A 22,999-nucleotide genomic window follows, 5' to 3' on the forward strand; every position below is an offset into this window, starting at 1 on the left:
CCTTCCCTTTTCCGCAGTTTACACACACGCACTTACGCACACGCTCACACACACGCACTCACACACACACACACACACACACACACACCTTCCCTTTTCCGCAGTTTACACACACGCACTCACAAACACACATACACACAGACACACACTCACACACATGCACTTACACACACACACACACACACATGCACTCGCACACATGCACTCGCACACACGCACGCTCCCCAAGACGCAGGTGGAGCTGGTTGGGCCCGAATAAGGGTGGAAAATCTGAAACTATCGGAAAGAAAAACAGTCTGATACAGATAGTATAAGAGTGTTTTTAATAAATGTCAGGTAAGCCTCAAACAGCACTGGCTTTACAGGAACTATAAAAACAAGCCGAGGCTCCCCACCAGACAGTTTAAATTAGCCCTCGTGTAAACACAGGGCAGGCAGGGGTGCGACACTGAATACTAATTGTGTGTGGATGTCGTTAATGGAGGCTCTGCAGCTCCTTCCACAACCTGACGGCCAAGACCAAAGGACTTCTTGGAAATGTGATGTTTATGCTTTCCATTCCGTTCCCATCTGGATTTCCCCGTCCCAATCATTATGCTTCTCTAAACAGTCCACCTGCGCACCAGGGCTGAGCAAAGGAGCTCCAAGGGCCCGTCCTGGAGCCGCTGATAAGGCAGTGACATTTAAAAATGTGAATGCAGACGCCAAGAGTGTAAACTCACAGGCCAGACCCCTGAGCTGAGGCTGGCCTGACGTCTGAAGACCACCTCTCTACAAACTCAGCGCAAACTGCAAGAGACATGAAAACAAATATTTAAAGTTCAGGTATTGCATTTCCTGAGGCCCTTACCTCATTATAAAAAGACATCCTTATATGTAACAGAATCAAGACCTTGCCAAGCCGGTCGATGTTTTTGAGCAGGAAAAGGAATGGCTGGAACCAGACTGTTTTTCTTTTTCTTTTTTTGAGTTGCTGCTTTTTCAACAGCTTTGTGGCAGTGAAGAGAAGCAGGTACTCTCACTAACACACATTGTTACAGCAGGGACTGATAATGATACTTAAAAGCCTATGAGCGATAACAAGCTACACAAGAACAGTGTTCAGCAGACAGCTTTGCCAAGGCATGCGAGTTCAAACAATACGCTTTTATTAAGGTCACTGTCTTCTGCAGGGATTTGTGGTTTTTGGAAAAGCCTCCCTCTAACCTCTTTCATTCGTTCGATCTTCCCCAGTGACCCTCTTCTCTGAACGTATGTGAACGAGTGTTTGGCCACATGTCCCTGGATTGTGCTTCCCTGTCCAGTGAGCGGTTCATGCGCGAGCTGATGAGACTGTTGTGTGTGCTGGACTCTCGTGCTGGCGCTCAAGCCACATCACCAGGATGTGCGAGAGCTAAACAAAAACATACCCAGTACCCTCCAGCTTTCTCACCGGTGCCGGGGAAAAAAGCCTAATTGGACTTTCGACTGGCCTGTTTTTTGTAGAAACCCTCACACCCCCACTTGGCTTTTTAGTCACGCAATGTGTCGAATTAAAATATATATCTACATTTATCTAAATAAGAAATACCTCTTCACATGTGAGGATTGCAAAGTAGAAAAACAACAGCGATATCAAAGGAACTTGCTGCACAGCTGAAGTTATGCAAGGTGTAGTGTTTGAATATTTTTTTTCTCCCGTCTTTCGCAAGCAGGCAAAACAATCCCCTGGCACAGGAAGAAAGGGCCTGGCAGTGAGAGTTTATAACATTTTGAAGCATTCCTTTCATCGTGTGTTTGCTGTGACTCACCTTCCAGCAGACAAACCATGTGACTTTGTTTATCTCTTTGCGGGCTCAGCTAGAAAAACATGATTGTGCACACAGAACAAGGAAAAATGAAATATTTTCCTGGCGGATGCTTCTTGGATTACCTTTAATAGTTGGGATTGGCTCCCAAGCTCCACAGGAGACCTTTGTTTGCAATCATATTTGTGTTTGGTTTGATTTTTTGTTAGTTTTTGTACTGTTTACCTGCCATTTGCTTCTTTCCTCCCTGTTTCTCCTCACAGAGCATTGTCTGTACAATGGGACTGAAGTGGTATCCACACCCAGAGGCGCTTCACTGCATCAAAGGCTGCGAGGTAAGACTGCTTGGCTGCAGCACTCACTGTATATGAGATACGAATGCCTGCAGCTCACAGCTGGGATGGGAGAGCACTTACTTTACTTACTTTACTTTTTGGGTGGAAGCTAATATTACTAGAAAGCAGTTAAAGGTACATGTTGCAGTTTTTCCTGTATCATGATCCATGTGTTGACTGTTTATGATCCATCGGCGCCCGGCCTCCAACCCAACACAACCCCCCCTCCCCCCCACCCACCCACCCCTCACCTCATGCACAGAACCGCTGCACTCCCATCGCATTTAAAGGTTTAAAGTCCTTGGTGTTGTAAGGTGTGCATTCCTTTACAGAGGCCGTCAGTGGGGCGTTCCTGTTGAAACACAGAAGCCATCGCTCTGCGCGATGGTAGTCCTGTTTATTATCAAATACACGTCCTTGCATATTGTTTTGGTCTGGACCGCACTGCTCAGCCGTGAACTTGACACTAAAGTGGACCATTGCCTTCTTTCCTTTCTCAATTTACATTTTCTCTATTGCCTTGTAATTTTATTAGCTTTTCCAGCTCTGCTTTTGGACAGACACCTACATCTGTCCTTACTGTTACTGACATGAGACATTCATTTCAGTTCTCCCCGGTCATTCCTATGAAACCGTCCTTTCAAAGCACATCCCAATCTGTATCTGCCTATCAAAATGTTGTGACTGTTGTCTCTCTCACTCGTTGTGAAATGATTGTTGAGTTTTAAACCCATTATGAAGACAGAGCTGGGACATGTTGTCTCCCTCCCCCCAGTCCCCGTGTTGCTTGTACACATTCGGATCAGGTTTAATACGACTCATGTAAACTGACAGTTGGCTTTAAACTGGAGCTTTTGTTTGGTTTGGTTCGGGGTTTGTTTTTTCTGGTGCTTTTCAGGGAACCTCGTGGCCTACTGCCTACAGGCATTACTGTTTCTTTTGAACTGTTCCCCGGAACAGGGGCAACATCTAGGAACTGGTCGATCCAAATTTGGTTTGATGAGATGCAGCTCAGATAAAACCTCCACAATTGAATTAGACAGCTGTATTGTTTGCTGTCACTAAAAGGACACCAGGGATGTTTTTGTTCTTACTTATTTATTTATTTTCTTTTATGCTGTGGCCTCTGTTTTCTTAGCGTAAGGGAGACTGACAGTCAGGTGTAATTGAAGTATACTGAAGCACCTATCTACCAATCTATAAGAGATACTGCTTTTTGGTGTTTTGTTTTTTTGGGGGGTTGTTGTACAGTATGTAACACTGTCTTCCTATTCCATGCCCCATAATGCTTCAGTGTAAACACTTTGATAAGCCTGACCCCTAGTGTGTGAATATATCCTGGATGCCTGACCTCTGTTAACCTCTGCCGGTCTCGGGGTCAGAGGGTTACCAGGCGTGTAAGTGACGTCCTTATAGAAACTAACCAAGAGCGCAGTAATACAGAGACAACATCCCACAGAGCTGCTGCTCTCAGTGTGTCATACAGTCAGATAAAGCAGTCATGGCCATGGAAGTTTTAGAGATTGGTGCTTACTCTTTTATATTAAAACGACGGCTCTTGGGTACTGTTTGAGTATAACTAGCTGTATAATGATGTACAATTGTTCTTATTGAATACTTATTATTTTCAGATATGTGGGGCTGAATCTGGCCTGTGCTCTTAGCCCTGTTTTTCCTCACTCCTATCACTACTCCCTGATTAAGCACACTGAGATCCCCACTGAGCCAGACATAAAGGCAAGAAGGGAAGATACGCATTATATCTGCAGCGATATGTACTTTATAGTTACTCTGGGTCTGAAATAAATTGGACCCATTATGCCTGACCCAGACTTGGTGAGTGAACCACTCAGTCCAGCAGCTCTATAGGTTAGGGTGAAGGTGGGTTGATCTGGTAAAAGCATGCAGGTGCTGGGGGTAACCTTAGTGTGTTCGCCTAAATGGAAATGTGTAGTAATTCCCAATAGGGACACATACATTTAATAGGCCGTCCGTTCCCCCATTAACAGAGGCCTCTTCGATCCACTGGAGAGCAAACTCAGTTTTCCCAGGACCAAAGAAAATGCAACAGACCTGTGTGTTTCTATATGGTGTGCGTGTGTGTGTGTGTCTGTGTGTGTTTAGCTGATCCAAGTTAGACATAACTTTTGACTCCTTTGAGTAACCGTTGATCCGTGTGTGTGTGTGTGTTTTATACATGTTGCCCCCCCCCCCGTAGTTTAAAATGTAAATATCATTGGATGAATTGGATTGTGTGTATTTACCTACCCCCTATATAATCATCTTCCTGTATAATGAACACTGGTCATAAGCCAATCAGAGAGCAGATTCCACAGCCCCTTATAATGTCATTCTCTTCTGCAGCCCTTCATGGGGGACAATTACTGTGATGCCATCAATAACCGCGCTTTCTGCAAATACGACGGAGGAGACTGCTGCCACTCCACTGTGAAGACTAAAAAGGTAATTGCCATTTCTTTCTTCCTATCAACTCTTCAATACGGAGTCCCTGCCTGGTGGCAGCAGCCCAAGAGCCCACAGTGATGTGTGCTCTGCTCTTTATCTGTCTGAGTACAACTGCCCCTCTTCCAGCCGAGCCTCTGTTTAAACCAGGAGACAGTTTGGGGGGGCTGCTCTTCATGTGGTTCAGCTCATTGGTGGCATATTGGTGTCGTAGAAGTTTATTTATTGTATTTTTATATAGCCTCATTCATATAATGCCTTTCAGTGGCGCACTGGAAGCAACCCTTCTCTGTCCCTTGGTGTTGGCTTTGTTGTGTAGGGGGCTGTGGAGTGTTATTGCTTTCAAGAATAAAACCGCTACCCAGTGAGAAACTGTGCCAAAAGCTTCAGAAAGGCAGAAAGACAGACTGTGAGCTTCTACTCGTACTCGAACCTGATAGAGTCCCTCTGTGTCCGGCTCCACATGGCCTGTAGTGTCCAGCTTCACACGTACACTTTGAGCAGCTCCGATTCCCACTGCACTTTGCACAGCATGTCGTTTTCTCACCTGCTATTTTTAGACTGAATTCAGCCACTCCTGTATGTTCTCTAAGTAATTAGGTGGCATGAGCTCACGGAAACCTATATGTATTTACGATTATTTTAATAAAGCAGTCAAGCAATCTGAGACAAACACACAAACACACACAAAGAGAAAGGGAAACAGAACAATGGAAATAGTCTTGATTGTGTTTCATGTTTTATGGGCTTTCCATTCTGCAGCTGCTGGACTGGCAGAACGCGATCGGGCTAAAAGCTGTAATATTTTATGAAAATTAGCAGTTTTATGACAGCGTCAAAGCTGCTGCAAAGCCCTTTGATCAAGAGGAGACTGAGGGCACATTTAGGCCGTTATAACCATTTGAAGCTCCTGTTCCAGACTCGAGTGCCACAGACCCATCGCCCCAGAGCCGAGACAGACCTCGACAGTCCAGCGTGTTTATATGGAACGTGTTTCCTACAGCTTTGTTTCCATGTGATTTGGGTATCGTTTCTGTATTTTAAACACTGTTGTGTTTAAGTCTGTCGAGGCCCTTTTGATATTCTGACACGAGCCGTTTGCTTTGGAAACGTTTTTTTTTGCTCTGTAGTTTGTAATGGCTGAGATCAGATTTTTATATGTTTTACCTCATTTTAAAAAGAAGACATTTCAAAGCGTCACTTGCCTTTATTTCATAACTGGCACTGACCTCTTTTCATCCGTCACTTGATGTCAAGGTAATGTGAGTGAATTTGAGTGAATTGTGTCGAACCCAGTGCACTGCACCCATCTCCAGCCCGGTCTGCTGACTGTGTCGGTTTGATGACCAGGCAGGACTCTACAACTTGGCTCTTCCTGCTGACCTTCCTGGCGCCCTGCTGACACGCGACGCACATTCAGCATTTGACCCCAGGAGGGGGAATTATTAAAGCTGTCATCAGCCTCGCAGTATTTTGTTTTCACTGCAGACTGAATGGGGTGATGGTCCCTCTTATGTACACATATAAATGGCCGATGTGTTATCTGAGCCGGGCAGTGTTGCGTGCCGCCTTTCACTGTCAAAGCGGTGCGGCGGAGATGTGGCGCACATTGACATCACGGCAGCCAGCGGCCACTCCTGATCAGCACTGAGCTTTGCAAGGATAGCTGACAAGTGTCTAAGTATCCAGGGCAGGAGTGATTACATTCCCGCTGTGCCCCTGCGGTCCCACCATGCCTGAATAAGCAGCCCACTCTGCCTCCAGCAGGCAGGCCTCGGAGCCAGACACCAGAGCATCTCTGCTCAGGTCCACTGGCACACTGGTGACATGGAGGAGCCCTGGGGATCTGAGCCCGTGTGTCCAGAGAAATCCACACCATCCCACTGACAGGGGGAGCCTGCATCAAGATCCACAAACCCCCCCTAACCACATGTTCCTGAGATTTTAATCCCCTTCAATAATAACAGAAAACAAATAGATTTGCAATCTTTCAATATTTATTAATCATCAATTTAGAAGGTGACAGAGAAGATCCATCTTACAGATAATTACTGATACTTCCCTCTGTGCTCAGTGCTCAGTGCTCTGTTTTCTGATGAAGCCCTTTGAAGGGAATCCTGTCCCTGCGTAGAGGATGAGATCACAGGCAAGACTGTGGGAGAGAGCAGGAGAAAGCCTGACTTCAGATCAGCCTAAAGACGCTTAGCGTAGTCAAACAACGTTATCTATAGATATATATAGAACTATTTTAATACTGCAGCAACTGAGAGCGAGAAACTGGGCTCAGAAACGACATTAGACTCCCAGCTAGTGAACCTGCAGCCGAAATATCTCCCCTGAAAGATTTCGCATCTGGATTGAAGAAGCTTTACTGTGTAGCAAAACAGTATCCCAGGAGAGCTATGCAAGGGTTAAAACAAGAGAAACCACCAGAAGGACGTGGAAATTCAGTTCAATACCTGAGAGCAGACGGCACCTCTTTAAAAAGAAGTGACCACATGGCCTGCTGGGTTGTGTGATTGTTAGGTTGTCATGCACTGGTGAAACCTGTGTAAAATTGGGCAGGCTCGCTCTCCAAGACGACAATATGACTTCTGTCCGTGGCAGCCAAGCGGTTAAGGGACTCCAGCACCTCCGTGCCCATGCTGGTGGAAAAGGGGCAGGGCCAGGTTTCGTGTAACCAAGAAGACCGTCAAACGTTTTCCTTGGCTCTCGCCGTGCTCCCGGTGGAATACACAACATGTTGTGAAACATCTTGTAACTGCATTTGACTGACTGTTAAAAATTAAATAGAGTCATAAATCATATAGGAACATATAAACTGGGAGCCATGAGTTATTTCACACCACAGGATTACCTAAGCAAATAATAAAACAAAATTGAACATCCTCCCTCATGTAAGCAAACTGTGCCTGTGTCTTAGTGTGGACTGCGTTGGGACCGGTCTGGAGATCAGGGGCCGGTTAAACAGCCTGTCTAGAGAAGGTGCTCGTAGTGTGTGTGTGTGGGGGGCGTTAATAGCACTCAAAAGTAAACACATAAACATACATAAATAAATAAATCCAGTTATTACAATTAGCTACTGAAATGGCAGACCTCTATTGTTTTCCTTTTCATGGAATTGATCCAGATGCTCAGCGTGAGCGTGTTATAATAAAACTCGGCACAGAGCAGTAAAATACACCCCAAATCCATTTTATCCGTTTAAGTAGAAAAGAGCTAATTCGGAAAGGATGGCTGGGAAGGGGGTTCCCACTGGAAAATGAGCACAGAGATGGCCTGGCATCAGGCGTGAGGCGTGTAAACACAGTGCTGACATCCGCAGAGTCGAGCCAGAGCCCACAGAGAAACCCCAACACGCGCCACACACACCAGTGCACAGAGAAACCCCAACACACACCACACACAAGGAGGTTGAAAGGGTTAACTTGAGCAGTCAATTAGAGCAGAATACAGGGAGTCTCTGTGGAGAGTGGGACGATATCTAAGGTTCACCCATCTCCAGTGTTTTAAGACTAGGGTCTTGTAGCTCTCTGCCCTTTGGGATCCTTCTCTCTTATAGCCGAGCCCCATTATAGTCTCTCCAGTGTACAGTTGCATCTCCGTAAACGTTTGTTGGTTTGGTTCAAAAGGCAAAGCAGAAAATATTGATGTAAAACAAACAAATGTACTGGCCCCAGTTCTTGCTCAATCAGGGTGAAAAAAGGAAAACTGTCACTCACACCAATTCATCCTGGTCTCTGGAGATGTTACACAAACATTTTGGCAAAAAAATGTGGTAGCAGTTTATTGGTGCTGCGTGTTACACAACGATTTGTGACTACTTAACAGTCACTAGGACATTTCGCTTGCAAAACACTGTAAATTATTCAAACTAGCAGCCCCTTGTGTCAAGAGCTAGATCTCTAGGTTGGCTTCGGCAGAATGACGTAACTCTGGAGGGGCATTGCTGTTGAGATCCGTTTTTATTATTATTATTATTATTATTATTATTATTATTATTATTATTATTATTATTATTATTATTTGGGGTTTGCTTAAATGTTTTCAAAGCAGAGCTGACAAGTCCCAGTGTAGCACTGTGGCTGTGAGTCCTGTGGTCCTGCACTGCTGAGGCGAGTGGATCGGTCCAGAGGATGCGATTGTGATTCTTGGGTTCCTAAATTGTGAGGAGGAATGGTGTTTAACCAGCATTAAACTACATTTAAAGTGCAAGAAACGTTACATAAGTGTCAAAATAAACATCAAGCCTCAGAAAGTTTAACAATGGGCACAAACTGGCAAACCCACTGGCACCATCACTGTCAACAGGCATCTCCTGTACAGCCAGGCCTCCAGAGCCGCATCTGCACTGATCCCAGCTATTAATCTCCGCTGTGGGAGTCCAGCGCGGGCTCGCCTCCCAGTCAGGGCAGAACTGATGTCATCAATGTTACAGAGGATGCATGACGGGCTGTTTAATGGTATATAAGTGAAATGTTTTGAAATTGGATGCGGACTTTATAAATATGTGTTTAATCCATTTAATTAGTCTTCCTGTACTTGTGGCAGAGATTTAGGCTGATTATTCAGATCAAAACTATTCCTGTGATCCTGACAGAGGCTGGGTGACCGAGCCATTGCTCTGTTTGTTTATCAGAACCAGACAAGGCCTGATAGCTTTTTGGACGTTAGCAAAGCGTGTTTGGCAGCGCGCCCCCTGACACCCTGGCGAGGAATGGGGAAGGTCTGCTTTCTGCCTGTCACTGCCGAAGGAGTCAAAAGTGTTTTTTATGAGTTGCTCCCTGACCTGCCTCTGCCCTCCACAAAAGACTTGTGTTTGGAGAGCAAACATCACATCATTGCAGGGGGATAACAGGGCTTCCAGTCTGAGGGAACGGCAGGAACTTGAAACGCACCCCCACTGTTTCTCAATCCTCAGAGGAACAGTATGTGACTGCATTTCCCTGTCATTTTTCTCACTTACTATAGATTGCATCCTATACTGCACTGGATGACATTCTTCTTGCGTGGCTTTTTCCAGTGTTTCGTAACTGTTGCCACCAACATAGCTCCAGACTCCACACAGCCTAGAAGTCACACAGTGCTCTGAAGCCTATTCGCTGTGTTCTGCTTCTCAGATCTCTGCCCGCATGTTTATTGAGCATGTTAATTCATGATCTAAGCAGGAGCAGTGGCAAGTGAAGTGTGCAGAACACGCATAAAAGCAAATGCCAAAATTAAGGACTGAAATAACAGGAAAATACTAAATATGACGCTCTCCCGAAACTTCACTCATAACATCTGTTGAGCACTAAGAATAACAGCCTCTTGTTTAGACACTGATCGTCCTGACGGAGAGCTTGGCTCGGTTCTTCAATGCGTTCATTTTCCAGTAGAATTTTGTTTTCTTTTAAAACTTGATTTTATAAAATCACTCCTTTAATGAAGGTGTTAAATAGTAATAGTAATAGTAAGAAGAGTGTTTTTCTGTGTTTTAAAATGTATAGATGATTAAATACAATGCTCGATATTTTCTCATACTGAAGCTGCAATACGTTTTCTTTGCTCAGCGCCCTGCTGTGTGTGCTCCTTCATCACAGGGGCTTCAGGGGTCAGGGATCACTGTCCTTGACATTTCTCACATAGTTTCCTCTCTGTGACTCAGAGTAGCGGACATATTAGCACCGCGTCTTCCTACAGAGGCACAGAAACTGCAGTATTACTATTGTCCTGAAAAAAATAACCCACACCCCATAAGAACCTTCTTCCAAAACATGGCATCTGTCATCACCCGTCTGCCCAGCATTCACGGCACTGGTCAAGACCTGAGGTACATTTATGGAAGAGGAAAGATGCAGAAGCACAACCCAGGCACTCCACTCAGTGTCTACAGGGAGGCTTGCTTGTGGTAAACAATTCCAGCATGAGAGTAACAGAGCATGAAAAGAAAGTGTTTTTATCTTGACGTAACACAGACTGAAGCTCCCGAACATTAGTGTGAGTCAATAGGTTAACTGTGACGTTAGGAGACATGCCCTAGCCTGCAGAGATAGCAGGACCTTCACTATCCACACTGGACTGTCCCAGCAGACGCCAGGCCATGCACATCCATCAACACGTCCTGCTCTGACTGCGCTCATATTCTCATTTAACACATCACACCCCTCCTCAGGTTTGAAAAAGTGATCAAAACCACACAGACGAAAACGTAGGGATGGTTCCAAGGAACCGCTGGCGATTTACAATACAAAATGTATTACAGGGTGACTCACGCAGCTCAGAGAGATCACATTCTGCAAAAAAATACAGGAGCATCCTCATCGGTCTCTCGCTTCTCGTAGCTCTAGCCAAGATTAGTGACTCGTTCAGAAAGTGGCTGAGCAGGCACAGTGCTGGAGCCACACTATTCATGGGAAATAAAGAAAGAAAGCTGAATCTGAGGGCAATCCTCCTGACGGATGAGATATTTTCAAGATCATTTGCTTATAGACCTTTTGAATATGCAGTTCAAAGTTTAGTCATTTGTTTTGTTGGACTTTTTTGGAAAAGTGGATGTATCTGGAGTGGTTTAAAATCCCTTAAAACATCTTAAAAAATAAATAAAAGTGATGCAACGCAAATCAATTTAAGGAAACAAATCTGCTGGCAGCTGCTGAAACAGAAATTTGAAGGTGACGTTTTCTAACAATTACCCGTCTGCATAGTTCAAGAGACCAAAACCAAGACTTCACCCAAAATTGCTCGAAAATGTTGATTGAGGAGTTGCTTGGGCAGCTGGCCAAGAGCCCTGCGGAGATCTTACATCGTGTTGCATCACTTCATGTCCTCCCGATTGGAAAGCAGCATTTTCAGTGAATGCCACATACGTGTAGCACCACAGACATCTTCAGCGTAGAAACATGTTGTGTGTGCTGCTGTCGAAACACTCGTCATATTTCTCAATTCCAACCAAGACTCGGACAGACAGTAGGCGTGCTTAACGAACCCTGTTTTACTGTCAGTGAGGGAAAAGCCTTATTAGAGACGGTCATGACGGTTTTTGAGAGTACATATGTATGTATTTGTTAAACGTTTGCAAAGCGACTGATTGAAACCTTCAGGGCTTGGACCCGGCCCCTGAGCCCCATCACTGCACTGCATCTCATCTGCATTTTATTTTAAACTGACATGATGGATAAGGAACTAAAAAGCCTAGTTTTGGATCTCTCTGCCATCAGCTACACTGCCGTGGCCCTCTGGAGGGGGTGCCCAAACGTATTTTAAATCTCACAATAAATAAATGATAAATAGGCAGCTGGAAGACCATATTGACAGGAAGACAACTAAGAGGCCACTTAGAGGCATAAAAATAAATGTCTTTTAGTGTCTACTAGCGCAGCAGTTTCAAAATCATAAATGTAAATCACTTGCTGAGAGCTGGGGTGGAAATTCTGACCTCAGGTCCAACAAATTTCTGCTTTTCAATGGATTTTTTTTTTGAAGGAATATATATATACATATATAGATCTGTCTGTGTTTAATAAATGGCTTACTTTACTCATTTATATTTTTAACCCTTTTACCAGCGCCAGCATGTCCTGCTTTATCGGTGACTAAAATACACTACAATATTGACTGTGTTTTAATTGACCTTAGAGGCATCTGTCTAGCTCAGCATCTATCTTTACCAGTTTCAATTTCCTGCTGGTGAAATGTAAGCTCTGAATATGAATCAGATGTCAGACGTATGTTAATTGTGGAAAAATCATATTTTGTGAATTTTTAATTACAGCACTTTTATGTATTACATCAGGACTGATTTTGTGCTTTTTATAACTTATGAAAAATGTGGTTTCGGCTAGATTAAAAAGGTTCTCTTCCCGTCTGAGATGTTTATTCCTCCTTTTTCTTGGAAGTTATTAGGACACAGTATCTCGGAGTGGAAAAGAGCTGCAAAAAGCCACAGTCGTAGCAGTAGCTGCTCATTAGTGGAGAAATGATTACAGCCTTGAAGGAGATATCGCAGTTGTGTGTCGTTGTGGTATTTGTGACATTGAGAGGCTCTGCTGCGTGTCAGAGAGGTGCATTGTGGTCCAGTGCCGGCACACAATACAAACGTGGACGCAAAGAAACAACACAAAAGCGGCACAGAGAAATGCTACCCTGTATTGCCTCTACCCCGAATCCTCCCATGGATGTAAACCTTTGTGACAAATGAGTCTGACTTCCGTTCCCCTCTCGCCCCTCTTTTTCAATCCACAGCTCATTTTTTACTCTGAAGATATAAAAATACCCACCAAGTCTGAGCAGAGCTGACATTAATCATGCAGGGCCCGGTGGAGGCTCTGCGCATTACAGGGAGGCCAGCCTGCTAATGCTACCAAATGCTCTCCACTCTCACTGCTGCCCGTTAAAAGGCTACCTTTCAGAGACGGAGCAGACGGGACTGGCCGGCCGGAGGGCTTCGTGCACCGCACTTTCACTCTTCTGAGATTCTGGGTTTACCTTGGGTCGTCCTGTGACCTCAGAGGCTCAGCTCTCAACCCCTGCCATCAGACCAGCATCCCACTAAGGGCTTAACTATGTTCAGGGTCACATTGAGTTACCCATGATATGAATTCTGAGCACACGGTAGCTCGTACCAGCTCACGTGCATGCTGTCCTCTGGCACCTTTCAAGCACTCGGACCCAAGAGAGCAAAGTGTGTTTGTCAGGGACGGACACAGCCCAGTCCTCCCCAGCATAGCCCTGACTCCGGACGCCACCCTCCTCCTCACAGAGAGCCACGCTGCCCTGCACTCGGAGACAGTGTCAGTCTCATGGCCGTTGCTCTCATCTAGGAGACACGTCCCTCTGCTCTGCAGCGCTTATTCCCCCCAGACAAGCCCACTTGGATTGCGTCCTTTGATTTATCCCTGCAGAGCGTGTGTTTGTGTGTTTGTGTATATGTGTGCGCGTGTTTATACTCTTCTGTGTGTAGATGTAGACTCTCTGTCCTGCAGCGCTGGCCTGCCATGCAGATCAGAAAGGCGTCCATGTTCGATCGAGCCTGTTCATCAGTTCATCATGCGCACAGTGCCTCGGCTGACCAGGCCACGGTGACGGCTGACGGGTTGCCCTCTCAAATAAAAAAACAGGGAGTCTCATACAGTAGGAGAAACCCGAAGGCGTGCCAAGCGATTAGATCATCGCAGTCTATGCGCAGTTTGAACGCAGGGTCATTATAAAGAAACCGCTCCATCGCAGGGACTGTAATCTATCCAGCTGTCACTCCAGTTGTGTGCAGTTCAGTGCAGTTGTGGAAACAGATGGCGATCATTTAGCTTAGGGTGGTTTCAGCACAGAGAACTTAAACACCCTACAGAAGTCTTAGTTTCTTGAGCAAACTCTGACCATGTGGTCTGCAAACAAACAGTGCCCCCTGCCAGCCCTAATTCCCACTAGGGAGACAGCAAGTACATTACTCAAGATACATTTTCATGTTTGTCAAAGTTTCTTTAACGCTGCATTCCCACTCGAGAGCATTAGGGCTCTGCCTCTGTCTCACTCCAAAATAGGTCACTCTGACATCAATGGAAATGACATCATCATCGATTACCATTGATCCTGACCTAATTCATAAGCGCCACAGAGGAATTTGTAAAACATTAAACAAACCATGATTCACAATTAGACAACATTGCGCTCCTCTGTCTAACGGCACAGCTGCCATCTGCGCTTGAGTGTGGAATAAGCACCTCTATGTCAGAGCACATATCTGCTGCCAGCAGAGCAACAGAGGAGCTGAACTCGATGAACAGGCTGTGAAAGCGCGGAGATGAAAGACTGTCGGGTCATCGGGAGCAATTTCTCAGCACTGAAGGGAGGAAATCACGCGCACTTTGTCAGACCTCTGACACACGGACACCACCAGGAGCTTCCCAAAAAAGGCTTTGGTGACAAAGACAATAATATTTAGCCATCGCAACTCAGAAACCTTCCAGTCTGTGTAGTTACCTTCATGGTGAAGTTTATCGTATGGGTTCTGGGTAGAGTACAAGTCTTACAGCCAAGGGAGATGGTGTAGAGAACATCATTCACTGAAAAAAGGATGGCTAAACTGCTGTAGCGCTAAGGCTGATATACTTTTGCCCCCACTGTTTAGAGTCAGTCATGATATAGACATCTCTGTAAAATAATCTCCCTCTCCTCATATATCTAGAGAGCAGAGTTTATACACAGGTCCCTACAGTGGAGTCACTGACAATTGCCCCATTGATGATCAAACAAATGCTGGCTGAGAGCGCCTGTGTTTAGCCTTGTTTAACTAAAGCTCCTTCTCATTGCCAGTAACGGTTACGTGTGTATTTGTAAACCTGATGTCTGATCACATGGGACTAAAGCCCCTGAATAATAACACAACTTTCAGGCATCCTCTTCTGGCAGCTGTTGAAGCGAGTATTTGAGCTGGCATTTTCAAAGTAATTTCCCTGGAAATAGTCTGGATTTAAGAAAGATTTTGAAAATTACTCTAAAATAACCAATCATAATTTGATTAATCAGTTGCCAGATAAAAGAAAACAGTGCCTGATATTTCATGTCCATGAGAGAGTTGTGAAGTTTGAGCGAAACTTAATATATTAGAAAAAAAGTGGTACAAAGCAAGCCCTATTTCATGTGTGTAGTGCAGGTGATGCCAGGCCTGATGATAACTGTGTGATGAGATCAGGACGCCCATGATATTATCGGTTACTAAGAAAAGTCAGAAGGCCGTGCAGAACATCTTTTATTGGTGCTTAGCAGCCTTTTCTTAAAAGAACCAGGTCATCCTGTAGCTCAGCATTGCTACTTTATTTCCCTTTGGACAAACACACAAACACATTCTCTATTGAACACAGAGCAAATGGTAAATAGAGAAGAGTTTGGTACATAGATTGTGACTCTTTGGTCAGGAACAACAGCAGATGAGTAACTTTGTCTGGGCATAGAAATGAAACCATTCTGAAGCTGCATCGGAGATCTCCAAACTCACACAGTTCACTTGCACAACTCGACAGTTCAATTCCATTCAAGGATTTTGCTTCTGTAAAGGGCTTTGTTATTGGCTTGGCTCACCCAATTAACATTCTCGCTGGAACAAGCTCTTGCCCTGGAATAAATCGCTGGTCAGAAGGACACTCGTCAAACCCAGACGGCATTATGTTCTAAATATGTTTCCGTATCTGCGGTGGGATTTTTACTACATCAGCAGCTGCTACTCCCTCGTTCTCTGACACGCTTCAGGTTCTGATATTTCCAATCAACATACCTCAAGAAAAACTAAAAACTAAACAAAGGAAGACTAAGTGGGATGAATGTGAAAAAAACAACGGTCAGACACTCGGCTCCGCCTCCTATCTGAGCCAGCGAGGGTTGCCATCACATCCACAGTTTGTTTTCCAGTACAATCAAAGGGTTCAAAACCACCGACACATCTCTCTCTCTCTTTCTCTCTCTCTCTCTCTCTCTCTCTCTCACACACACATTTTCCCTCAATGAGACAGTATTGTTATGCTGTTAGCATACACTGTCTGGCATATTTATTAATGTTTTTTTATCAAAATTCACACAATCACAAACAAGGGAAATCACGGCATAGTCTGGCAGGCACAAGTTACTCAGACAAGAGATGTGTTTTCCTCGACCACACAGGTTTTTGTGGAGTTAATATATATATAAATTAAGAACAAAAGCAAATGCATCAATATATAAAGAGGGAGGCACAAAGTTACAGATTAGCTGCAATAGCAAATAAATAGTTTAATTTGTAATAATGGCACTATTGTCTGCCGTGATTAATCTCTGAGCTGTGTGGTCTTGCACTAAATCTTTCACATACTGTCTTGTGTTGATTTACACTAATTACTTTTTAAACCTTAATATAAACAACCTGTGCCCTTCTCTCCTGTACTTACGAGACTGCTGTTGTCAGGATCCCATGGGAGCAGATCTTTGTTTGGCATGTCTTGAGCTTTAACCTGAGTATTCGAGGACACCATTAATCTGTGTTAAAAAAAACAGCAAATAAAACGCACCTCCAAACACAGGAGCCAAGCAAACTCCACTGTTACTACATTGTGTGCCACGCAATGATGTGTGTGGATTCAGTGACTGTGCAGTGCTTTAGCAAGAATATTATACAATATAAACATATAAATATAACACAATATGAATACAAGGCTTTTTTCAGATTTGTCCTTCTGGAAAACCACAAGGAAAAAGCAACACAATGTGTGTATCGGGCTGAGGATAAGTACGCTATTCATGTGATGACGTTAAAAGAATAATTAGTTAATAAACCGCTGGTGTTTCCTCTGGCCTAGTTAAGAAGCAGGGACTCTACCAGGGAGTACAGTGATTTTATCGCTGGAAAGAAGAAATACACATTTAGTTTGTTTTAGTTTTTTGTTTTGTTTTTTTCTTTCTGTGAAGCAAATATCTGGCATACTTTTCCACAACAGCCCTCCGCAGGATTATGGGAAACATGCCGTCCTGCATGCGTCCCGAGTGATTCGGCCTCCTCTTTGGCCAGAGCTCGCCTCATGGTGTCTTTCACAGGAGAACTGAGAAACACAAGTAATGGCCAATGTACAAGAGATTAGATCAGAAGAAAGAAAGAAAAAAAAAAGTCCAGGCACGCAAATGCTATGACTTCTTTCTGCGACGATTAGGAAGGAAGCAAAAGCATTTTTCCTCCTCCACAGTTTGTTTTACTTTCTTATCTGGGTTTTTGATTGAGTGTTTTGAAGTTATGGATGAATGACCTTGTATTATTCTTTTGCACCACTTTGAACAAGGAAAGCAGACGTGCAGTCAGGTCATGATGGGATCCTCTAATAACTAAAAGCTGTTGGCAGGCGCGAGGGTACACAGTCCTATTAGATCTACAAAGGAGTCCTTCACAGATGTTTACAAAGGAATTCCTCTTGCGCTGAAGGAGGGGTATCTTGTTTGTTTGTTTGTTTTAAATAAAAAGGGTTGCCGGCTGTTCACACACAGCGCTGGCACGTGGGGCGGGGGGGCGCTGAAGTGAGTGAGTTTGCAAATGTTAGGGAGGGGAGAAAGGAAAGGGAGGAAAGGCAAATGTTTGTGCAGTGATGCCCTGTCTCTGGCAGAGCCAGTAAACACAGAGATGGTGTACTTTGCGTCTGAGCCCTTGCTTGCCCCATTTGGGATCAGGTTTCCATCCACACCCTGCTCCAGGATGTATTGCTGTTTGTGGCTTTCAAGACTTCAAACCTTGACTAGAATACACTCGCGCTGTTGTCTGTCAGGGAAGGTCTGGCCCACACTGCTTTTCACAAGGTGTCACTGGTCATGTGATGTGAAGCCGCTCCACGCTCTCCCCCACAGGCTCGTTCTGTAGTGCCAGCGCACGCCTCCTCTCCACCCTCTTGGCATGGCCTGGTCTCAGGGACCCTCACACAGGGCAGCTGTGCGCTGGTGTTTTTCCACGTGAGTCATTCTAAACAGGAAAGCAAGTTTGCGCAGTTTACACAGTGGCCGGGGCGGCCCAGGTCTCCTCTCAATAAGAGACTTTGTTTGGCAGCAGGGTTGTGACCCTTTGACCTCGGCAACACATCGTCAGGGTGTTCCAGCGTTCCTCTGTTTCACTTCACACACACACCGCAAGGTAACCCACTTCTCTCTTTTCCACTAACATGTATGTGTGAAAGAGGCCACTCTCTTAAAATAACTAAGCCGTCATTTTCTTTAACAGATAATCTTCATAAAAGCAGACGTTCCAGCAAATACGTCCCTAAGTAATGTCAAATAATTTAGAAGCATACTTGTTATAGTAGCAGTATGTGTTCAGTTTAACAGTGACACACTTTTATGAGTCTGGTCAGTTTGTTTTTATTTGTTCTGACTTCCCCACTGTGCAAAGTGAGGAACAATGTTTTGTTGGGTCTAAATAAGAGATGTTTTCTGCAGTTTGGTTTTAACAGCTTCTTTTGTACTTTGTGCTAATGCATTACCATACTAAATGCCTTGTGAACTTAAGTGATCTTAATTAATTTGTTAAATTACTGATTTTTACGAGGAGGGCTGGAAGTTTTGTGATGTGGTTACCGCAAATACAATGACACATACTGCTATAAAACATTTTATCACTCACGGTCAGAAATGGGATATAGTCTTCTTAACACATACAGTGTGTTAATTTTTCCAATGCTTGCACAACCATTGTCTGTGATGGAGAAATGTCTGAATTCCCATTGATGCTCGTAATGCTGCCAGTTGGCTTTTCTGGGGATGGATGTACATTTTTGGACATATTGATGATATGAAATTGATTAACTTTATTCGTTTAGGGAAAATAAGTACCTAAAGAATGGAACGTTAGTATCTTCTTTCAAAGTTTAGGGCCATTGACACGTTATTTGTACAGAATAAAAGCAGAACACACTTTCTAACATACCATTTCCAGTCTACTTCGACCACATCCAGGCCTTGAAGAAAATTCCACGTGAGTTCATTGTTTGAAAGCAGCTGTCAAGAGGCAATTGTAATAAATTAAATTATGCATTTCTAGTCTCCTATTGCTTAATACATCCTGTCATATTTGTCTTTCCTGGTTGATTAAATTTGATTTGATTAAAAGCTCTTCTGGTTCTAATGAAGTAGGGTGAGATTAACCCAGAATAATGGCATAACTTCCTAATGGAATGGAGCTGCGCTTGTAAGAGGCAGGCATTTCGCCGTGTCAGACTGAAGAACAGTGCGGTACTTGTTATATGTGCCGAGGTGTGTGCCAGTAAGGCATTTTAATAAGCTAATGCGAAGCTCAGCCGAGCCAGGGTTCACTAACTATTTGTTTATTAGACAAAAAATATATATATGAATTGGAATTGGAGAAGAAAGTAGGAAAAACTTTCACTTGCCTTTGTGTCCGGCGGTTTCTATTAAAATGTCACACATTCCTATGTATTTATTGTTGATTCTATGACGATTGTTAAGGAGAAATATTGATTAACGTCAATCTTATCTGAATGCAGAAATAAGCTGATATTACTGGTACTCTGTCTTGAATGTGATTGCTTCAGATCAAAATATATAAACATTGCCCTCTGTCTGCCTGATCATTTGCTGTAGCCACCAAGGCCAGTGATGTCCCAGCTTCCTGTGACTCATCCGCAGTGCACAGTGATGGGACAGGGTGCTCTCAGTGCCGAGTGTAGAGACATGCTTTCACTCATCCCAATGTGTGGCATCTCACCAGACACAACCTAGTGATTGCACAAGAGCAATATTTGTGGTGAGAAGAGTCTTTCATTTTCACCACAACACCTTGACACGTACCAGTGTCTGTTATGTGCGGAGTTCCCAGCGAACGTGTCGATATCTGCTTTGCAGAGGGTGTGTGGAATGTCCCGAAACATTGCGTCCCTCCCTTGTCACACATTTATCTTCCTCATCATTGAGCCCCAGCAGCAAAGCAACATGTTCATAACGATCTGTGATGATCTTGTTAGGTGCAGATTTAGTGCTTCTTGGCCCAGTTCTTCCACTCAGTGAGGTTAAGATATCTAACTGCCCTCACCGCTGCATGCAAGCATCTGCGAACTCATGAAGTTCTTTGCTGGGTATGTTGTTCGCAGTTTGAGCCTTTTTTTGTGTGTGTTTCTTTGTGTGTATTGTTTGTTTATGCTGTGTATCTTTTTCATACTTGGGAGGATTTGCAGGTCCTCTTTAGAACAGTCCTGTGATCAAATCAGATGTTTCTCTGCTGAAGTGATGACTGTTGATCGGTAGACACCTTTGCTCCCCACTCTGTCTGAAAGTCTTCTCCCAGACATCAGCTCAGGCTGTTAGATAGTCCAGGACGAAAATGGTCAAGGAAGGGCCAACTGATTGTGTCAATGTCAAGAAATATTACAGTGTGTGTTTGTCCCTTCAGAACATGCAGGATGTGTTGTAAACATTGGATCGCTACAGCACTCTGTCTTCATGTATTCTGGGTTTTGACTATTTTCTTCCTCAGTATTTTTCTATGGTAAGAGAACCTGTACAAAGACTGTGCAGTTTGCCATGTTGTCATCTTTTTGCTTATTCACCTTACATCTCTGGAGGTCCGGATCAAAAGTACGTTCAAGGCAAGCAGAAGTCCACGGGGGGGCTTGTTTTACAGAAGTGCGTTCTAGCAGCAGCAGTCATTCATTTGGCCTCTGGAGTTCAGTGCGACACTTTTGTCATTGCTGACTTTATTAGGTTTAAAACATATATAACAATTAATTATTATGGTTATTATTAAATAAAAGAAGTCCCTTGGGTTTATCATTGATTCAAGAAAATGTCCATATCAAGCCTTTTGCTTTTATACACCAGAGAGGTTTGTGAAGCTTTTAATTATAATATGATTCTAGAATATTCTCTGTATAACGGTTACAAATACAATTGCAATTGTTGTTGTTGTTGTGTCTATAGGGAGGGCACAGGAGTCAACTTCTCGATCAACTTCTCAGTAAAAATAAAAGAGCTAGCCATTTCGAGCAGAGGGTCGGTGAGGGGTACGTGTTGATATGACTTGATCCAGCCACTTCATGGCTGACAGTGTCATGGCCACTCTGTGAAAAGGTTTTAGATGAAATGCCACTCGCTTCCTCTGCGCCGGTCTCTCCTGCACCATTGACCTAGATATGTCACACAATCACAGGCACAATTATGTTGTTAAGGGATATGACCCGCGAAGGCTGTTGTAGGTGGAGACGAGGAAGGCCCTCCTGTTGCAGGCCGCCTTTCCCCATTAGGTGCTTACTATATCATTTCCAAATCTCCATCTTGCGCCTTCGCTTTCCAGTTCACTGCCATCTATGTGATACTTTTCAGTTTCAGGCATTTCCTTCCAGCTGAGTTTCAGAGAAAGGCCTGTTTGTAGATGGAAGGCAGTGTCACCCTCTTGACCAAAAGCACATTTGGAAATGATTCTCACTGAAGGTTGTCCCCCCACTTTAATCTTTTGCAGGGAAAGGGCACGCACAGCTCGAGTTTTGATTATTCAGAAGTTAAATAGTAAGTGGTCTGAAACGGAGAGACGTATTTCCTCTTGGAATTACACTGGCACTTGCATTGAAATGTGTCAGTCTGGGGTAGCGTTCAGCCGCCCGACGCTGGGAAGAAAGCTTTGCAGTAGAAAGCCATATTAACCTGTGACTGAGAAATGCAGAGTTAGTGTAGTGGTTTGTGAAATGAGAGTGCGTATGTTTTGTGCATTTCCTTGACTGTGTAGATTAGGTTAGAAGGAGACGAGTTCAGTGTGTTTTCAGAGCTTCGTGATTGTTGACTATCTGTGGTCAGTCTCTGTAGAATATCCCCCTTTTTGCACACAAGATGGTACATGTGATGAGAAATAGCACTTACAAAATCCATTCCAATCCAGTGGTGTCTTCTGCACGAAGCTAAACATGACATGATGGAAGCGGCTGTAAAGATCCTCCGAGTGGGGTGTTCTGCACACAGGCGGTCAGACTGTGTGGACTGAGAGCAAGAGGCAGCCTGCTGTGGCTGTGTGTCCTGCTGTGCAGATGCTGATTATGTCGGAGCTCATGCTCATCTGCAGACAGGCTTTGTTTTGCCACATTTTCCAGCTCCGCCACAGCAAGTAGTGTCCTGTGAACAACCGCACATTTACCAGGTTCTGGATATCCTTACCTGATGTGTGGGTGTTTTCATGCTGTTGTCCCAGTTCTCAATGTTGTATCTGTGAGGTTGTAGTAGTGCACCGAGGCATTGCAGCCATTAGAGAAGAAGTGTCAATCCACTGTTGAAAGTGAATGAATTAAACGTGCTGAGAGGTGTGGGGTGGCTGTGACTGCCTCTGCATTCGCCAGTGATTTTGTTTCTTTTCCCACCAGCATTTACTAAAAACTATGTTATGTTGAGGAAGAACTATATATATACATATATTATATATTATAGCAGCTTCAGAAGTTTCTATAGACTGTAAATGGAATAACATGGACCAGGTCTTGGCAGCTCTCAGGATGAATGTGCATCATAGCATTCGAAACGTTCTCCCCTTAGCTAGAAAACAAACAGTCTCATTACCATTGCCTTAGATCAAAGCACAGGGATATCACTGCATCTGATGACAGATGAAGACAGAGCGTTAACTCTCAGTCGGGGAAATTACCGAACATAAGAATAAGAAAGTTGTCACACGAGTGTTTGTTTAATTAGCAGGTATTTTCATGGCTGGATTCCAGAATAATGCGATTCAGGGAGAGGATTTGTTTGCTGCACCCTGCAGAGGGTTAAGCGTGTCCCCTCCGGGCCTGCGGGTCTGCCGAGCCACAGCTCTCAGGGTTGCTGGGTGACCGCCTTTGGAGAGCCGAGATCAAGACCAGATGTGCCAGCTGGGCCTGGCAGCCCCTGGGTCAAGGTCAAATGAATCTGCGTCAAAAGCAGCACTACCTTTGTAACAAGCTGGGCTGA

General features: G+C 44.3%; 1 protein-coding gene across 1 annotated transcript in view; it reads left to right on the forward strand.

Moving 5' to 3' along the window:
- Positions 1-22,999, forward strand: part of pappaa (pregnancy-associated plasma protein A, pappalysin 1a) — a 168,395-nt gene that overhangs the window by 136,823 nt on the left and 8,573 nt on the right. Inside the window, exons 20-21 of the mRNA XM_066712607.1 lie at positions 2,051-2,122; positions 4,487-4,585. Coding sequence (XP_066568704.1) covers positions 2,051-2,122; positions 4,487-4,585 — 171 coding nt within the window. The remainder of the gene's footprint in view (positions 1-2,050; positions 2,123-4,486; positions 4,586-22,999) is intronic.

This window comes from Amia ocellicauda, chromosome 9 (genome assembly GCF_036373705.1).
Source record: "Amia ocellicauda isolate fAmiCal2 chromosome 9, fAmiCal2.hap1, whole genome shotgun sequence".
In the NCBI taxonomy this organism is placed as follows: domain Eukaryota; kingdom Metazoa; phylum Chordata; class Actinopteri; order Amiiformes; family Amiidae; genus Amia; species Amia ocellicauda.